At 46.7% G+C, this 17,622-nt stretch overlaps 1 protein-coding gene across 3 annotated transcripts in view; it reads right to left on the bottom strand.

Annotated features, from left to right (window-relative positions):
• UBE4B (ubiquitination factor E4B) overlaps positions 1-17,622 on the bottom strand; it is a 123,647-nt gene that overhangs the window by 74,305 nt on the left and 31,720 nt on the right. For all 3 annotated transcript variants that reach the window (XM_032863357.1, XM_032863358.1, XM_032863360.1), the window contains exon 2: positions 10,058-10,244. In XM_032863357.1, the coding sequence (XP_032719248.1) occupies positions 10,058-10,244 (187 nt within the window). The remainder of the gene's footprint in view (positions 1-10,057; positions 10,245-17,622) is intronic.

Here is a 17,622-nt window from a genome sequence, read left to right as displayed (position 1 = left end):
ACCCTGAAAGCTCCCGGACTACACTGTAGTTGCAAACACAGAGACAAGACTTCTGAGCAGGTGACGTGTCTGATCTCTCCAACACGACTGACCTCTGTGCCCTCCCCAGACTTGCAAGCCTGACTTAAGCAGGGAAAGCAGGAGTGCCATAATGTTTGTGTCCCACCGTGTGGGCGGAGTGCTAGTGGGTAGTTTGGAGTCCGATGCAACAGAAGTTCAAGGACCAGGTTAGCCTAAATGGGGACAGAGAAGGAGAAGAGAGGGACCGATCCCAGGCTGAAACAGGAAGTTGTTTCCCAGCGCTACATATCTCTCACTGACAAGCTGTCAGCACTTTTTCCAGACTCACAAAGTAAGGATCAGGACCCTAGGAATGATGCTACATAATGCAGCCCATTATAATAACAAAGCCAGCCCAATGTAGAGAACATTCTGCCCCCCTTGGTGGCCAAAATACATCTAAAATGTCCCCCCTTGGGTGACCAAAAAGCCGCTCCAGTGAGATGAGCTATCCATGCCAGTAAAGGATACACCTGTTACAACGAAAGCGAAAAGGATTTCAACCACCACCAGGAGCCTCCTGAGCTGGGCAGTCTGCAGGGATCTCACTGCAGCCCACTGGCCTTGAACTTCTGCCTGAGCCTCTGACTCCAGTTTGCTTCTGACTCACCCTCAAGCCCTCTTCCCTGCCCTCTCCCAAGCTGTAGACCGAGCAGAAACAATAGGGCTTCTTTCTGAAGAAGGAGGAAAAAAAAAAAATGATTTAAATACCAGATTGGCAATCAAGGATAGGATGAAAGGTTCTATCATTGCTAACAGCATTCTTAGCCAAAGACAATTAACTATAAAAGTGTGATTTTGTTGGAATTTCTACCAATGTACTGTTATTTAATATGTTCTGTATCAGAACTGGAGGAGGAAGTTGAGGGGAACTGAAGATGACTGTGCCATCCCAAGCCTTACATCAATCACCACCAAGCCCATTTCTGCCCCAGGACCTTTGCATTTGTTTTTCCTTCTGTCAGGAAAGAACGCCTAATAGATAACCACTTGGTCTGTTCCCCAGCTTCATTCAGGCTTCTTTCGAAATGTCATCTTCTTAATGAGGCCTACCATCGACTCTCTAACTGAAAATAGCAACGCCTTCCTCCCTTGGCAACACAACTCTCTAGTTTCTCCACAATAATTCTCACCACCTGACAGATTTTATAGTTCTTAAAAATCGTCTGTCTTCTTTCACTAGACCATAAGCGATGTGACCTAGCACAGAACCAAACAGACACAGGTAGTAAATGAAGGCTGCACGAATTTACAGCATTCAGTAGATCACTGATAACTGATAAAAAACGAAATGTAAAACAGATCATAATTAGCACGTCGAACCAATCTGGGGGGTTTAGAATAACAATTGTAATGGGATATGGAAGGAAGTTCCCTACTTTCAGAAGTAATAATCCTGTGTTGGTGGTGTTGTTTTTAAGGCAGAATTTTCAATCAGATAAATCCTTGGGGGAAAATTCTCCCAAAGAGTTGACCACCACAGGCGGGAGTTTGGGGCAGACAGAGACGACTACAGGCGTGCGGTGTCAGGGGCGGTGCGTGAGCCTCCGTGAGGACGTCCCATCCTGCCGGATGACGGGCCCTCTGACACGCCCCCATCTTGGCTGGCAGTCCTGGCTCCTAACCCAGTGCCTAGCACACAGAAGGCATTAAACAAGTGTCCAAATGCATAAATGGAAGCAGGACAAAGACCATTTTCAAACACAAGAATTTAGGTTAAATTATTATTAAGTATATTAAAGACTAGCAGGGAGACAGAGGAAATGGCTTCTGTGTTTCTAATCCAAACCCTGGAACTAGCCCAGAGGCCAAACATATCATTTGGCTTCTGTCTCATTCCAAACAGGCCCCGCCGTTCACTTCTGCTCCCAGAGGAGAGGCTCGTCACAGCAGATGGAAACAGTATTCAGGGGGTCAAAATTATAGTAGCTGTTTGATTAGCTGCTAGATCTTTTATTTAAAGCATTTAACACAGAAGCACATAAATTACTATGTCACAATCTTTAAAAATATTGTGATCACTATATTTCTATACAACTAGTTTCCTCTGTAATCTTGTGTTTTATTATCTGCATTTAAAAATATACTTCGAGATGCCGACCCAAGGCTTCATCGGTTTGCCAGAAGAGCTCATGAAAAGACCAGGGAGGGAGACAAACCGTAAGAGACTTTTAAATCTCAGGGAACAAATTGAGGTTTGCTGGAGGGGAGGAAGGTGGGAGGGATGGGATGGGAGGGCTGGTGATGGACACTGCTGAGGATATGTGCTATGCTGAGTGCTATGAATTGTGTAAGACTGATGATTCATAGACCTGTACCCCTGAAACAAACAATTATATATTAATTAAAAAAAAAAAAAAAAGACAACAGTCTTAAGAACTCCAGCTCAAGGGCGCCTGAGTGGCTCAGACAGTTAAGCATCTGCCTTCAGCTCGTCACGATCCCAGGGTCCTGGGATCGAGCCCTCCATTGGGCTCCCTGCTCAACAGGAAGCCTGCTTCTCCCTCTCCGTCTGCCACTCCCCCGGCTTGTGTGCTCCTGCTCTCTCTCTGTTAAATAAATAAATAAAAATCTTTAAAAAAAAAAAAAAGGAACTCCAGCTCCAGAGGGTAAAAAAGGCATCCAAGGAACTCGCTCCACTAGACCTAAGAACTCTCTTAAGATAAAACCAGCTGATAAAGGATTCACTGAGGAACTCTTGTGCAAGGGTGGCCACATCTTTGGAGAGGTCAGGACATCCAGGAAGGCTATACGCACGATGTCAGGGGGTGGACATCAAAGGGAACAGAAGGAAGAGAAGTATAATTTCAAAAGAAGACTGTAAAATAAAAATCGTCCAAGGGGGTTAAGAATTTCCGAAGGCTGGGCAATCATGAACCAATCTAAGGTTGGGGGGGGCGGAGTGGGGGAAGGAACTAAAAACCAGTTTGTCCTCCCGGGAATTGAATGAGCAGCGATTCTTGAAAGAAAATGAAAAAACACCTTCTCCGGTACTGGATGGTAAGCTCTTCCAAGAAAGAAACTGAGCCTCACTCGCTCGTCTTTGCATTTCCATGACCTAGCACTGGGCCCAGCCTGCCACCGGCCCTAAATAAACACAGGCCGAACTGACACGTAAAAGCAACGTAATCAATGACGACTGTAAAAAAAGAGGCAATCAGCTGGAGGAAATTACTCATACTTACAACGTTTTCAGGCAGGCAAAAGCAATGTCATATTAGCAGAGCACAAAAAAAAAAAAATTGGGAAATATCTGAGGATAATAAATGCAAAATTCAGAACAGCGATGGCCTGCTAGTATGGAAAAGAGGTGTAGAGAGCCAGAGATCCTATCAGGGGTTCACAGGTGGTGCTATGTCGACATTTGTGGAAGTTATCGATCATGTATGTCCAGAATGTTCTATAAAAACTTCTTGGTAAAATTTTAGTAAAAAATAGGCTTAGGGATTTTTAAAATTTTGCTCAGGGTGCCAGGAGAAGCAAAGAGACAGCTAGAGCTAGTTATGGTGAAGGAATAATGTTATAGTAAATGTTCTCTAGAACTCGAGGGGTGCCACGCTGGCTCCGTCCATGGAGCATGCCACTCTTGATCTCGGGGTTGTCAGTTTGAGCCTCACATTGGGTATAGAGATTAGTTAAAAGTAAAATCAATCAATCAATCAATAGAACTGGAGTTTTATTTTGTATCTGACATTCCCAACACAAAATATTTTTTCACCCATTCAGTCGTTTAACTAGTGGCATTAACTAGTACCTACTACCTACCAGCATGGTTCTGGGGCGTGGTTCTAGGGCTGGTTCTGGGGATAAGGGAATGAACAGCACTGACGAGGTCCCTGTTCTGACCTTATGTTTCAAAGGGAGGAAGGGATGGTGATTGGGGGGGGGGGAAATAAAAAGTCCATAAATGATATTTCCACTGGGAAGCAGGGTCTTTGCAGACGTCATGAAGTTAAGATGGGGTCATGCTGGCTTAGAGTGGTGCCTAGTCCAGTAACTGGTGTCCTAGCAAGAAGAGGGAAACTTGAGCACAGACACACACAGAGGGAAGGCCATAAAAAGACAGAGGACATTGGAGTGGTGTGGCCACAAGCCAAAAAACACCAAGCACAGCCAGCAACCAACAGAACGAGGCAAGGAGTTTTCACTGGAGCCTTCTGAAGAAGCACAGCCCTGCCTACGCCTTGACTTTGGACTTCGACCCTCCGGAATTGTGAGAGAATACAATTCTTGTTCCAAGCCTCCAGGTCTGCAATACTTTGCTATGGTGGCCCTAGGAAAGGGGCTGTTGCAAGAAGCTGGGACCGCCCGATGGGAGAAGCAACTAGAAGAACACGCTGCTGCTCCCTAACCCTTGCTCCAGTTACCTGTAGCGGCAAGCAGCTTAACTAAGGAGGGGGCCGCCACGTCACTCCTGGGCCAGGAACTCCTCAACATGGTGCCACTCTACCCAGGATTTGCGTCTGCAGAAAGCACTTCTTGATTCTGGAACAGAAGTCTCTCCTTCATATTCAGTGGACAATAAATCTACCCACTGGCGCTCCATCTACCAGCAAGGACAACAGAAAACAAGCACTAGCCTTCATCTTCATGGCAACTCCTTGCTTTTTTTTTTTTTTTTTTAGATTTTATTTGTTTATTTGACAGAGAGAGACAGCAAGAGAGGGAACACAGGCAGGGGGAGTGGGAGAGGAAGAAGCAGGCTTCCTGCAGAGCAGGGAGCCCGATACGGGGCTTGATCCCAGGACCCCAGGATCATGACCTGAGCTGAAGACAGATGCTCAATGACCAAGCCACCCAGGTGGCCCTTAAAAGATTTTATTTATTTATTTGGCAAAGAGAGAGAGATCATAAGTAGCCAGAGAGGCAAGCGCGGGAGGGGGACCAGGCCCCCAGCTGAGCAGAGAGCCCGAGGTGGGGCTCGATCCCAGGACCCTGAGATCATGACCTGAGCCGAAGGCACAGGCTTAACCCACTGAGCCATCCAGGCGCCCCACTTTGCATTTTTTTTAATGGAAAGCTATCAAGTCTTCTTGACATTTTCTTTTAAGTTATGTATGCTTATGTTGTTTTGGCATTTTCTCTTGTGAGTCACTTACTAATTCACTAGATGCACAGATTTAACATGCCCGGCTCTGTTAAAGGCACGGGGATACAGCAGTCGGTAAAATGGATCCAAGTCCCTGCCCTGTGGCTCACACATCTTAAGGGCAAGTGGAGAAAAAGGGATCTACAAGTCGTGTAGGTCCTGCATCAGCTGGGAACAGAGCTCAAAGTGGTAGCATCCATGTCAGACAGAGGTGGCACCTTCACAGACCGTGGCCAAAGAAGGTGCCCCTTGCATAAACATCTGAAGAGTTGAACGAAAAAGCCATGTGGATTTTTAGGGTCCGGGCCTTCCAAGCAGAGATAGCAAAAAGGCAGGTTCCAATAGGGCTCATGGCTGGAATGTTCCAGAAAGAGCAAGGAAGCCAGTATGGCTGGAGCCAAGGCAACAAGGAGGAGGCTCGCAATGGGAAAGGAGGTCAGAGACAAAACATGGCCATGTCACACAGAGCCCCGGGTCAGGGTGAGGACGGTGACTTTCACTCTTGATGAGGCAGGCAGCCAATCGAGGGAGCCAACAAAAGACAGATGTGGCCTACCTTATGAGGTGCTTGTTTTTGGTTTCATTTAAACTGTTTCTTTAATAAACTCGTGAAAATTTGTTTATCCAACCCGCCAGGCACACAGCTAAGAATATCTACCTCACTGTGATTATGAATAATGGTGATTATGTGAGAAACACGAGGACTTCACAGCACAGAGGTGCACTGCCCAGAACTAACCATCCGGAGCTGTCCAAGTCTTCCGGCAGTTTGTGATGGCAACATCATGAGCTCGCTGTGACAAACAGCCCTGCTGGAACGCAACGTTGTACTTGCGCTTCAGGGGGACCCAGTCTGGTGCTACCCTAAGAGACTGAAGTGAAGTAAGGATAGACACGGAGACAGTAGTCAGGAGGCCATTTCAATAATCCAGGTGAGCTGTGTTGGTGCCCTGGGCCCCGCATTTGGCCCTCTATCTGTTTTTGCAAATAAAGTTTTATTGAAACACAGCCATGCTCATTATATACTGTCTACGGCTGCTTTTGTGCTACGGGGGCTGAAACAAATAGTTGTTGACGGAGACTGTACGGCCTGCAAAACCAGAAATATTTACTACCCGGCCCTTTACAGAACATTTACTGACCCCTGATCTAGAAGATGAGATCAAAAGAAGAGGTACTGTTGTAGGCTTAAGCAACTAGAAAGAAATGAGGTGCCATTTATTGAGATGGGATTCTAGGAGATCAGATGAGAGAAAATACCAGACGCTCAATTTCAGACGGGGTAACTGTGAGATGCTTCTCAGACGATATAGGAGTCTGAGGCTCAGGGAACAGTTCTGGGCTGGAGAAATCAACCTTGGAACCAGCAGCATAGAGACAGTAATTAAAGCTGGGAAAGCAGATAAAATCAGTAAGGGAATTAACACAGATGGAGGGGGCAACAGCGTGAAATACTGAGCCCTAGACCCCTGACACTTACACGTCAGAGAAATGAAACAGAACCATAACGAGCAGCAAGAAGAAACAGAGACAGGATGAAAGCCATGAGAATGCAGAGCTCTGGAAGCCAAGAGAAGAAAGTATTTCAAGAAGAGGGCCAAAGCCCCATCCACTGAGGCTGAGACGATGACTCAGAGCAGACCGCAGGAGGCCTCACTCGGCTGGATTCGAATCAGCAGTGGGTGCAAGGACAGACAAGGACAGACGAAGGAGAGAGAGGCTAGACAAGTCGCACTGGAAGTTCTGTTGTGATGCAGAGCCAGTGGGGTGGAAGCTGGCAGGGGAAATGAGATCGGAAGAGTTCCTTTTTATGTATTCCCATGACGGGAGAAGGAACAGCATGTATAATGACTGCTAAAAAAAAATAAAAAAGTTTTCCACTTGAGGTAGAAAACCTGACGAAGCAGGAAAGATGGGAAGTGCTGGGGCAATGGCTCTGAGTAGGACAGAGGAGGTGGAATCTGGGGACAGAATTCAGTAAGTGGGGGACAGTTCAAGCTTAACAAGAACTTAACTTAACAAGAACTGGCCACTCATACAGGCAGGTAGGAGGATGCGACGATGGGGATCTTACGGAGATTCTCGTTCACCTGTGTCTGTTTTCTCAGGTGCCCTGAGCCCAGAGCTGCACGGAGAACGAGGTGCTGCCCACCAAAGGAGGGCAGACCTGGGAGAGGGAGAGTAAACCGGAAATACGTTCGAACTCCCTGTGAGAGTGCGTGACCACAAATCTGAAATGAGACAAACAGCACGGTTCTGGATTTTTCTCTAGTCTTGTTCCACGGCATGAAACAGCAAGAAGCCAGGAAATAGGATCTGAAACCAGAAGCACAGACCTGGGCTCCTGGCTGGCTCAGTCAGTAGAGCATGGAACTCTTGATCTCAGGGTTGTGAGTTCAAGCCCCACATTGGGTGCAGAGTTTGATTAAAAATAATATCTTTACAGGCACTTGGGCTCCTCAGTCAGTTAAGCATCTGACTCTTGATTTTAGCTCAGGTCATGGTCTCAAGGTCGTGAGGTGGAGCCCTGCATTGGGCTCTGCACTCAACAAGGAATCTACTTGGGATTCTCTCTCTCTCTCCCTCTGCCCCTCCCTCTGCCTATGTATGCACCTGCAGTCTCTCTCTCAAATAAATAAATAAATCTTAAAATAAATAAATGGATGAATTAATGAATAAAATCTTTATAGAGGAAACCAAACAACTAGGAGCATGGTTTAACCAAGGAAATAAGACAAAACGAGAGGGAGGCAAGAGAGAGGAGTGACAATGAGTGACCGTGGAATTTAAATGGGGCAAGGAGGGAAGTGGGGACCCCAGGGGAGAAGAAGTGAAGAAAGTGGCATAGAGGGAGGAGCCAAAAAGCTAAAGGTGGGGCTCAGGAAGTCACTGAGATGGAAGGTCTAGAGCACGACCGTGGCCGTAAGTGGCTGTTGTCAGATGGAAGACAATGTCACTAAGGGAAAGCAGTGCAAAAAAGTGAGAGGGCAGAGTGCTGGAAGGTCATCCACATGGCTACTAAAGTCACCATGAATCACGATACAGGCAGTGCTGAGGAGAGAGTGGACCACACAAGGCAGGGAGAGTGGGGTCAGGGGACAGCTGTGACAAGGACAGGAGTGGGGAACACAGTCTGATGACACAAGGTTCAAATCAATGTGTTCTTAGAGTGGAGGAAGACTGGTCTAGAAGAAACGAGAAAGCAACAGAGAGGAGGGGTATAAATTCAGGAGAGCCCCAAGGGGAAGGACTGTCCACAGAGAAGGAACCTGCCAGGGACTGACCGTGAGCATTTCAGAGCTGGAGGTGGGGGAAGAGAGGTGTATATAGCAAGCCATACAGAAAGGAGAGACCGAGAAGTAAGGGATGAGGACCTGGGAGTCTCGGTGGCTGACAAGCAGGACAGGGCACAGGCCGTGATGATTCCTGGTAGTCCCAAAGGGGCATGGTGCTGTGAGCAGATGCAGTGGGCAAGACGCACACGAGCTCGGGTCTCCGGTCTGCCCACCACTGAGGCGGTGCGATCTAGGCCCCTCCCCACCCCACTAGCTCTCCCCCAACAATCTCCAGCATTCCAGGTGGGACCTGGCCATGGTGAGACAAACGACACTGTTGGAAGCACTGTTTCTAAGGAAAAGGTAAAAACCCAACCGGAATCCCGAACCCATCCCCTACCAGAAGACCATCGCAGCTTCTCAGAGGTGTACAGGAAGACCCCTCGGGCAAAGGCATTTTTTAATTACTAACTGATGATGTGGCCTAAGCATCTCTCACTTTTCCAATCAACAGAAGGATGGATAAGCATTTATATTTACATGGCGGAGCGGTCCACAGCGGCGCCTCGCAAGAGCTATGGCAACAGAAACTCGGCAAATGCTTTTAAGTGACGAGTTACCCCGTTCAGAAAGACGGATTATGCGGAAGGCAACGAAGGGAGTGCATGACGTGACTGTGAGAACGAACAATCATATTAAATAATAAATAATAAATAAAATAAAATAATAATAATAATATTATTATTATTTTACAATATAAAATAAAATAAAATAATAAAACAATCATATTAACAATCATCATTATTCAAAGACATGGTGATGAATGCACATCTGAACGCACCTGCTTTTTCAAAATTAGAATCCCAATTATAATACTCATTATAATGGTAATAATTCTTAGGCTCAGTAGAAAAGTTCACTTGATAAAAGACAGATATTTTCAAATATACAGCATGCATCAATATCACTGTTTTCCAACAAAGGCAGTCGTGGATATCAACTGTGAGCCCATTAATTATAAAGAAAGAAGTTTTCACATTAATCAACTGTCAATGAGATAGCTCTAAAACATCCCGTCATGTAAACTTTTATACTCTGAAAGTTCAGAGAAAGACTTATAAGACAATGTAAAATGGAGCCAAAGTAATGAAATGTAAAATGAAGTAAAATGAAGACAAAGTAAATAAGAAGGAAATTCATATTTCGAGGTTTGTTATTTTGGCTGTTATTCTAATCTTGCATTTTCAGATGATTTTATCATAAAAGAAAAGCACCAACCAAACTCATAAAATCAGCTGAGCCAAATTAAGCCTTAATGGCTTTGCCATCAGAGATGAAGACCCGAGCCGCCTGTATGAAACAAACGACGAAAGTTATGGAAAGGAAAACAATTAGTTTTAACAGATGACCATCAAAATGAACAGAGATGAACAAAACACGATATAATGATCTTAATCGTTTAAACTACTCCTTGCAGAATTTTTGTTTTGTTTTGTTTTTTGCTTGCAGGATATTAAAAAGTTGCTGTCCTTAATTCATTTCACCCTGCTGTGAAAATGTCACCATCGCAAGCTTCCTAGAAAGCTATGACGGAGATTATAAACGTGGCCCACTGTAAGAGAGTAAGGCTTACCTGATGCACCTATTGGGGAGGTAGCTGGGGTCATGTTGTGGACACTGAGACCAAGGCTCTGGGAGGGGCCTGGGGCTGATGCTGCTATGGGAGGCCCCAGAGGGTTCTCCCTCTGGGGCGAGGTGAGCGGGGTGGTCGGCTGGGAGGTCTGTCCACCAGCAAGTCGTGCAAGGCGCCTCCGTCGGATCTACAAGAGGGGAGAAAAGACATTCTGTAACTCAACCGTAGAAACGTAATTCTGCCCAAGAACAACATGAAGGCTGTCAGTAAGCATCGAAAACCACACTGGCGCTTAACAGCCAAACAGGTCTTGAGAAAAAAGGGCTCATTCAAAACAAGTAATAACTTGGCATACCAGTACCTTCACGGACTACCACCTCGCTTTTTAAAAACTGCATCTCATTGCCTTATGATCCCCATTTATCACACTTTCTTAAGTGATAGCGTGAATTTGCCACAAGCATACTACACTTTTAAACACACCGAAGCTTATTATTTAAATAAAACCATGTAACTTGGTTATTTCAAAATAGGTCAGTTGTTTTGGGGGAGGTTTTCTGGGTTTGTTTTTGTTTTGTTTTTTGTTTTTTAAGAGAGGGAGAGAGAGAGAGAGAAGCGGGAGAAGGAAAGGGCAAAGGGAGAAGGAGACAGAATTCCAAAAAAGCGCCACACCAATGCAGAGGCCAATGCAGAGGCCAATGCAGGGCTTGATTTCATGGCCCATGAGATCATGACCTGAGCAGAAGTCAAGAGTCAGATACTCAACCGACTGAGCCACCCAGGCTCCCCTAAACAGGTGAGATTTTAAATAAATACCCAATTTATTTATTATTATTATTTTTGAGAGAGAGACACAGTGACAGAGGGAACAGAAGCAGGGGAACCGGGAGAGGAAGAAGCAGGCTTCCCGCGGAGCAGGGAGCCTGATGCGGGGCTCAATCCCAGGACTCTGGAATCAGGCCCTGATCTGAAGGCAGACACTTTAATGACTGAACCACCCAGGCGCCTCATAAATACCCAATTTAATTTACTAAAGCAAAAGTAACAAACATTACACTAAGACAGAAATTTTGTCCTCACTTTCAGGAGCAAAACAATTCAATTTTTCTTACTTAATTGCAATAAAAATATAATCTGCTACTTCTTCCCTATAGTAATACCCCAGAGTTATCCAGTGATTAAAATATTTGCCACAAAATCCCAGTGGGTTCCGAAAATGCTTCCCTCACATTTTGATAATCATTAATTTACAACCAGGCAATAAACTCTCACTGACCACCTGCTGTCCCATGCAGTGAGGACATCTAACTACTGTGATAAGCTTCTGGCTCTACGCAGCCATCCAAGAAGCAAACCAACTAGGCTGCTACACTCATTTCATCACTAAAAAGGAAGATGAAAAAGTCATCCTACGACAGTGCTGACCGGGATGGACCGCATCTGAACTAAGCATCTGTCATCCTGACATTGCAGACAACCTGTTCCTTCTGTTGTTCAGACAACCAAGGACATCCTGATTCCTTTTTTTTTTTTTTAAGATTTTATTTATTTATTTGACAGAGATCACAAATAGGCAGAGAGGCAGGCAGAGAGAGAGGGGGAAACAGGCTCCCTGCTGAGCGGACAGCCCGATGCAGGGCTCGATCCCAGGACCCTGAGATCATGACCTGAGCCGAAGGTAGAGGCTTAACCCGCTGAGCCACTCAGGCACCCCAGACATTCTGATTCTTGACCCCAAAGTTGAGGAGCCCATTCCTATGTCCCAGCTGCAAATACACCTATCAACGAACTTCCACAAAATCCTGAAGTTGTCTGGTTGTTCATCTACTTCATTATATTAAATCCCTTGAAGGAAAGATTGGGTCTTACTGATTAAAAATAAACATTGAGAGACGCCCGGATGGCTCCGTTGGTTAGGCATGCGACTTGATCTCAGAGTTGGGAGTTCAAGCCCCATGCTGGGGGAAGAGATTACAAATCAAAAAAATAAATAAAAAATCGGGGTGCCTGGGTGGCTCAGTGGGTTAAGCCTCTGCCTTTGGCTCAGGTCATGATCTCAGGGTCCTGGGATCGAGCCCCGCATCGGGCTCTCTGCTCAGTGGGGAGCCTGCTTCCCCCTCTTTCTCTGCCTACCTCTCTGCCTACTTGTGACCTCTCTGTCAAATAAATAAATAAAATCTTTAAGAAAAATTAATAAAAAATAAACTGAAAAAATAAAATTAAAATAAACACTGACATAGCACTTTGTCTTCTGGCAATGTTCTCAACACTTTATAAAGCCAAACTCATTTAATCCTTATAATGAGCTTTTGTGTACACTTATGCCTATTTTACATCTGGGCAAACTGAGGCACAGAGGTTACATCCTTGCTTAATTAGTAAGCGGCAGAGCTGGAACGTGAGCCCACACCATCTGGCTGCACAGCCTGTGCCCTCACCACTACTCCAATAGTCTGGGGATTTCTGGGGATCTCTGAGACCCTTACAAGAGGGCATGCTGAGGCCAAAGCTATTTTTACAATATCACTAAGACATCTGCCTCTTTTGCTCTCATTCTCAATGGTCCAGTGGAGTTTTCCAGAGACCATGTAACATGTCATGTTGCAACAACTTAAATACGGAATTTAATATGAGAATTCAGCTGTATTCTAGTAAATCGGACATTTAAAAGACTTGCAGAAGTGAGGATAACATCAACTTTTCTCACTAAATATGTTTGTTTGGGGGTGCCTGGGTGGCTCAGTTGGCTAAGTGACTGGCTTCAGCTCAGGTGATGATACTGAAGTCCCCAGACCGAGTCCCGCATTGGGCTCCCAGCTGCACAGGAAGTCTGATTTTCCCTCTGACCTTCTCCCCTCTCATGCTCTCGCTCTCTCAAATAAATAAATAAAATCATTTAAAAAAATATGCTTGTTTTGGAAAATGTGGTCTTTTCATTAGAGATACATTATTTACATTAACATACAATGTTTTTATTATTATTTTTTAGGTTTCTCACTTTTTATTTCTATTATGGCAAATTCAATGGATAGAACCCACCTGAACAAAAGCTCCTTGAGATCTTCACCGTTTCCTAAGAATGTAAAGGAGTCCTGAGACCAAATCTCTGAGAATCAGGAGGCCCTCTAGTCTTCATCCTTATCTCCCTGTCAAGCCCCACACCTGCTCTGTTAACAGATGAAAGAAATTCCTGAAGTGTTTCTCTCATGAACACTTACCTGGGGTAGAGGGTGGGGAACATGGCCCAGAAATTTCCGATCCAATTACTCAAGCCACAGACCCAGGATTTGTGTTTACTGCTTCCTCGCTTCCCTTCGTCTCCTCAAACACCCAGTTTGTCACCAAGCTCTGCTCCTTCGACCTTGGTCCACCCTCTACCCTCAGCTCCTCAGCCACCACCCTACCTAGGCCACCACCCTTTCTCACCAGGCCCTCTGCCAAAGGGCACAAGGAATCCGTGTCCGCTCTGGCCTGGTCAAAGCAAAGGCTCCACATTCCTTTCTTTAAAGACTTTCAAAGTTTCAGATTTCGGAAATGAATGCAAATCAAACCACAATGAAGATAATACCTCATACCCATGAAGACGGCTGCCACGGAAAAAAACAGAAAATAACAAGTGTTCGTGAGGACGTGAAGAAACTGGAGCCCTCATGCACCGGTAGTGGGAATGTCAAGTGGTACAGCCACTTTTTAAACAGTTGGGTGGGTCTTTAAAAAATTAAAACGAAAATTACCATAGGAGCCGGTAATTCCACTACTAGGAAGTACCCAAGAAAACTGAAAGCAGGGACTCAAACAGGGAGCTATTCCCCCAGGTTCACAGCAGCGCTATCAGTGAGAGCAACCCCAGTGTCCATCCGCGGGTCAACAAAATGTGGCACACAGGCACAACGAACAGTATTCAGCCTTAAAACGGATGTCCTGACACGTGTGGCAACACAGATGCACCTTGAGGACATGAGGCTAAGTGGGATCGGCTAGTGACAAAAAGGCAAACACGGTATGATTCCACTTACAACGTATCCAGAGTAGCCAAATTCACAGAGACAGAAAGTAAAATAGTGGTTGCCAAGGGCTGGGGAGATTTTCAAAATCTAAGTATAGAATAAAATCCTAAGTGATAAGAAAGCATGTTATCCAACTTTTTCCTACAATCTCTTCTCCACGCAGCCATCACAGTAATTCTTTAAACACACACCACCCTCCCCTGCTCAAACCATTCAAGGCTTCCCACTGCACTTGGAATCAAAACCAAGTCATCACCAGGTCCTGGGGAGCCCCTGGAGGTCTCTCCAGACTCATGGTAAACCACACGAGGTGCCAGCCACACCGGCCCCATCATTAGCCCTCGTTTACCTTCAGCCACTTGCAATTCCTTAAGCCTAGACACAATCTTCTAATTCTTGGTATGGCTGGTTCTTTCTCTTCCTTCCATTCTCAGCTTAAGTATCACCTCCTCTTAGAGGACTTCCCTGATCACTTACTTACCTAGCATGATCCTTCCCTCCACACGCACTGATGCTGTAGCCTTCTGATCACACGCTCCAAGCACTCTGCAAGGTCTATAATTACATTATCTATTTCTTTTGGTTTTTCCAAGATTTACTTATTTGAGAGAGAGGGCGTGCATGCCCATGCACCTGTGGTGGGGGGCAGAGGGAGAGGGACACACAGACTCCATGCTGAGCGTGAAGCCCCATGTGGAGCTTGATCCCATGACCCTGAGATCATGACCTGAACTGAAACCGAGCTGGATGCTTAACAACGGAGCCATCGAGGGGCCCCTGTCATTACATTATCTATTTCTTACTGTCTTGCTTACTATCTGTTTCCTTATTAGAATGGAAGCGCCATGAGAAAAGCACGTCTGTGTTGTTTTCATGGATATATCTCCAGCACTGAGCACAGTGCCAGGCACATAACAGGTCTGTACGTACTGAACAATGGGAAAAAATACATCGAATCAAAACAGACGAAGTATTCAAGCCACACAGAAGGATGTTTAACTGAACCGTCAAAGCTCAGAGTTTCCGACGTCTGACATTGACTCCTCTTCAGACAGCCACTCATTCAACGAATAAAATACTCATCAAGTACAGGAGAATAAACTAAGAGTTTCTGCTCTCGTGGCACTCAGATTTTAGCAGAGGCCAAAAGGACAAGAGCCAAACAGGCAAAAAGAATGCCAGCGGGTTATGAGCACCATCAGAGAGAAATAAAGTAGGGGAGGGAGGGACAGCAGGGCACGTGGGGAGAGGGTGCTGTGATTTTTACGTAAGGTAGACGGGAAGGCGTCTCTGCTAACGGGGGCATCAGCAAACATGAAGGAAGAGAGGAAGGCAACCAGGTGGGTATCTGGGAAGTATGGGGGGGGGTGTGGGTGGCTCATGTTCAAGGTCAGCAAGCCTTGTGTGGCTGGGGCAAAACGAGTAAGAGAGAGAGAGCAGATGATAAGATCAGAGGCATGAAGGGGCCTCGTAGGCCGTGGCGAAAACACTGGGAAGCTGCCAGGGGGGTTTGACCAGAAAAGTGACAAAATTCAACTTACATTTCTAAATTATTATTTTGGCTGCTATGGAGAATAAAAGAGTGACATAATTCAACTTACATTTTAAAGTATTATTGTGGCTGCTAGGGGAGAAAGGGAATAGGCAGTGAGGGCACTTAGGAGGACGCCGACACCCTGAACTTGGGTGGGTGGCTGTGAGGACCGTGATGGGTGATCAGCCGCGATACGCTTTGAAGGCAGAGCACAAGCTCACGGGATTTGCGGATGGACCGGGTGGAAGCGGGACAGAACCAAAGGAGGTAAGAAGGCTGACACCGATGTCTTGGGCCTGAGCAACTCACCAAATCAGTTTACTGAGACAAAGACGATGGTAGGAAACATGGAGGGAGGGAGGAGATAAAAGTTATTTTAGAAACATGATTATTAAACACGCAGACGACGTTATCTTCATGTGAATTCTATGACTTTTAATTGAGCATAAGATAGTAATTAGGGGGTGGCTGGGTGGCTCCCAGCCGGTGAGGCGTCTGTCTTCAGCTCAGGTCATGATCACAGGGTCCTGGGATCAAGTCCCCAGTTCTCCTGCTCCCTCTGCCTCTCCCCTGCTTGTGCACTCTCTCTCTCAAACAAATACAATCTTTTAAAAATAAATAAATAGTGATTAAATAGCAATTAAAATGAAAACAGGATCTGATGTGCAGGACAGAGGGCAGGTTAGGATGACCCTTGCAGAGCTGTTGGCTTCCAGACAGCACGGAGAGCCATGAGCAGGGATGAGGTCACCAAGGCGGCACGTGCAGACGGTGATTCAGGAGTCCGAGGACGAAGCCCGCCAACACACCAACAACTGCTGCGGGGGAAGGGAGGGGAGGTGACACCAAAGAGGAGACCGAGAATGGTGTCGGGAGGCCTCCGGGTTCACCGGGAGGACTGACCCCGCCTTCCTAGAAACCAGTCAGAGACTTGCATGGCGAGTAACGTCATGCCGCGGACAGGCGAGCCACACGAAGATGGGCAGATGCCCGTCGGAACTGGCGAAGAGGTGGGAGCTGAAGGCCTGGTCAAGGCCTGTTTGGAGGAATGCAGGGGCGGAAAGCTTGACTGCAGCAGCTCCAACCAAGCCTGGGAGACTGCGAACACCGATTTTGGAGACTTTCTACCGTAAGAAAAAAAGAAAAAAAAACAGAAGAGCAAAAGTGGGGAGGGGAGGGGAGTGAGCGCACCCTGCCGAGGAGAGCAGGAAAGATGCAAGTGTCTGAACACAGGTGGATGCAGGCCCCAGTGGTGTCACATGCACGACGCGACAGGAAAGGTGGCTGCGGCGGAGGGACAGGAACCCACAATCCGGCAGGACGCCTGCGTGCTGGTGTCCCCCCAGACTGGCCATGCTCGCTGTCGTCTTGGGTAACATGCTTAACTCCTTCCCGGAGGGGAAGCGGGGATAATAAGCCCCCTACAGAGCTTGCCCAGCAGCTGTCACAGTTAGACGGGGCGGCGTGTGTTTGTAGAAGCGCCCTGACAACTCCAGCTGAGGACAAAGTAAGGGCGGTGCGTCCCACTCTGGAACCCGGGGGCGAGCCGGTGAGGGAGCTCGGGTCCACACGGCAGTCCGGGTGCCGCTCGCGACAGTATGAAGCAGAAGCAGCGAGATGTAAGCCAGCACAGACCGCGTGATTCCATCTGTATCAGGTTCGCGGAAGAGAGAAGAGGTGTGGGCAGGCGCCCAGGCTGCCGCTGTCGGTCTTGATCTGTAACTGACGCCAGTTTCGCAGCGCGGTGTGGAAATGCCCTGGGCCGCAAGCCTGCCGTGTGGGCAGTGGCTTCCAGGTATGTACCTGGCTCCTCACAACCTCAATGTCGAATGGAGTCTTCTCTATGTTTCGAACGTGACGTAATTTCATTTTTTTAAAGACATTATTTATTGGGGCGCCTGGGCAACTCAGTCGGTGAGAAGTCTGCCTTCGGCTCAGGGCATGATCTTGGGGTCCTGAGATCGAAGCCCACGTTGGGCTCCCTGCTCAGCAGGGAGTCTGCTTCTCCCTCTGTGCTCTCCCTC

This window comes from Lontra canadensis, unplaced genomic scaffold (genome assembly GCF_010015895.1).
Source record: "Lontra canadensis isolate GAN:19392208 unplaced genomic scaffold, GSC_riverotter_1.0 scaffold25, whole genome shotgun sequence".
Classification (NCBI taxonomy): Eukaryota; Metazoa; Chordata; class Mammalia; order Carnivora; family Mustelidae; genus Lontra; species Lontra canadensis.
Note: the sequence above shows the minus strand (reverse complement) of the source record. Positions and strands in the feature narration are given on the sequence as shown.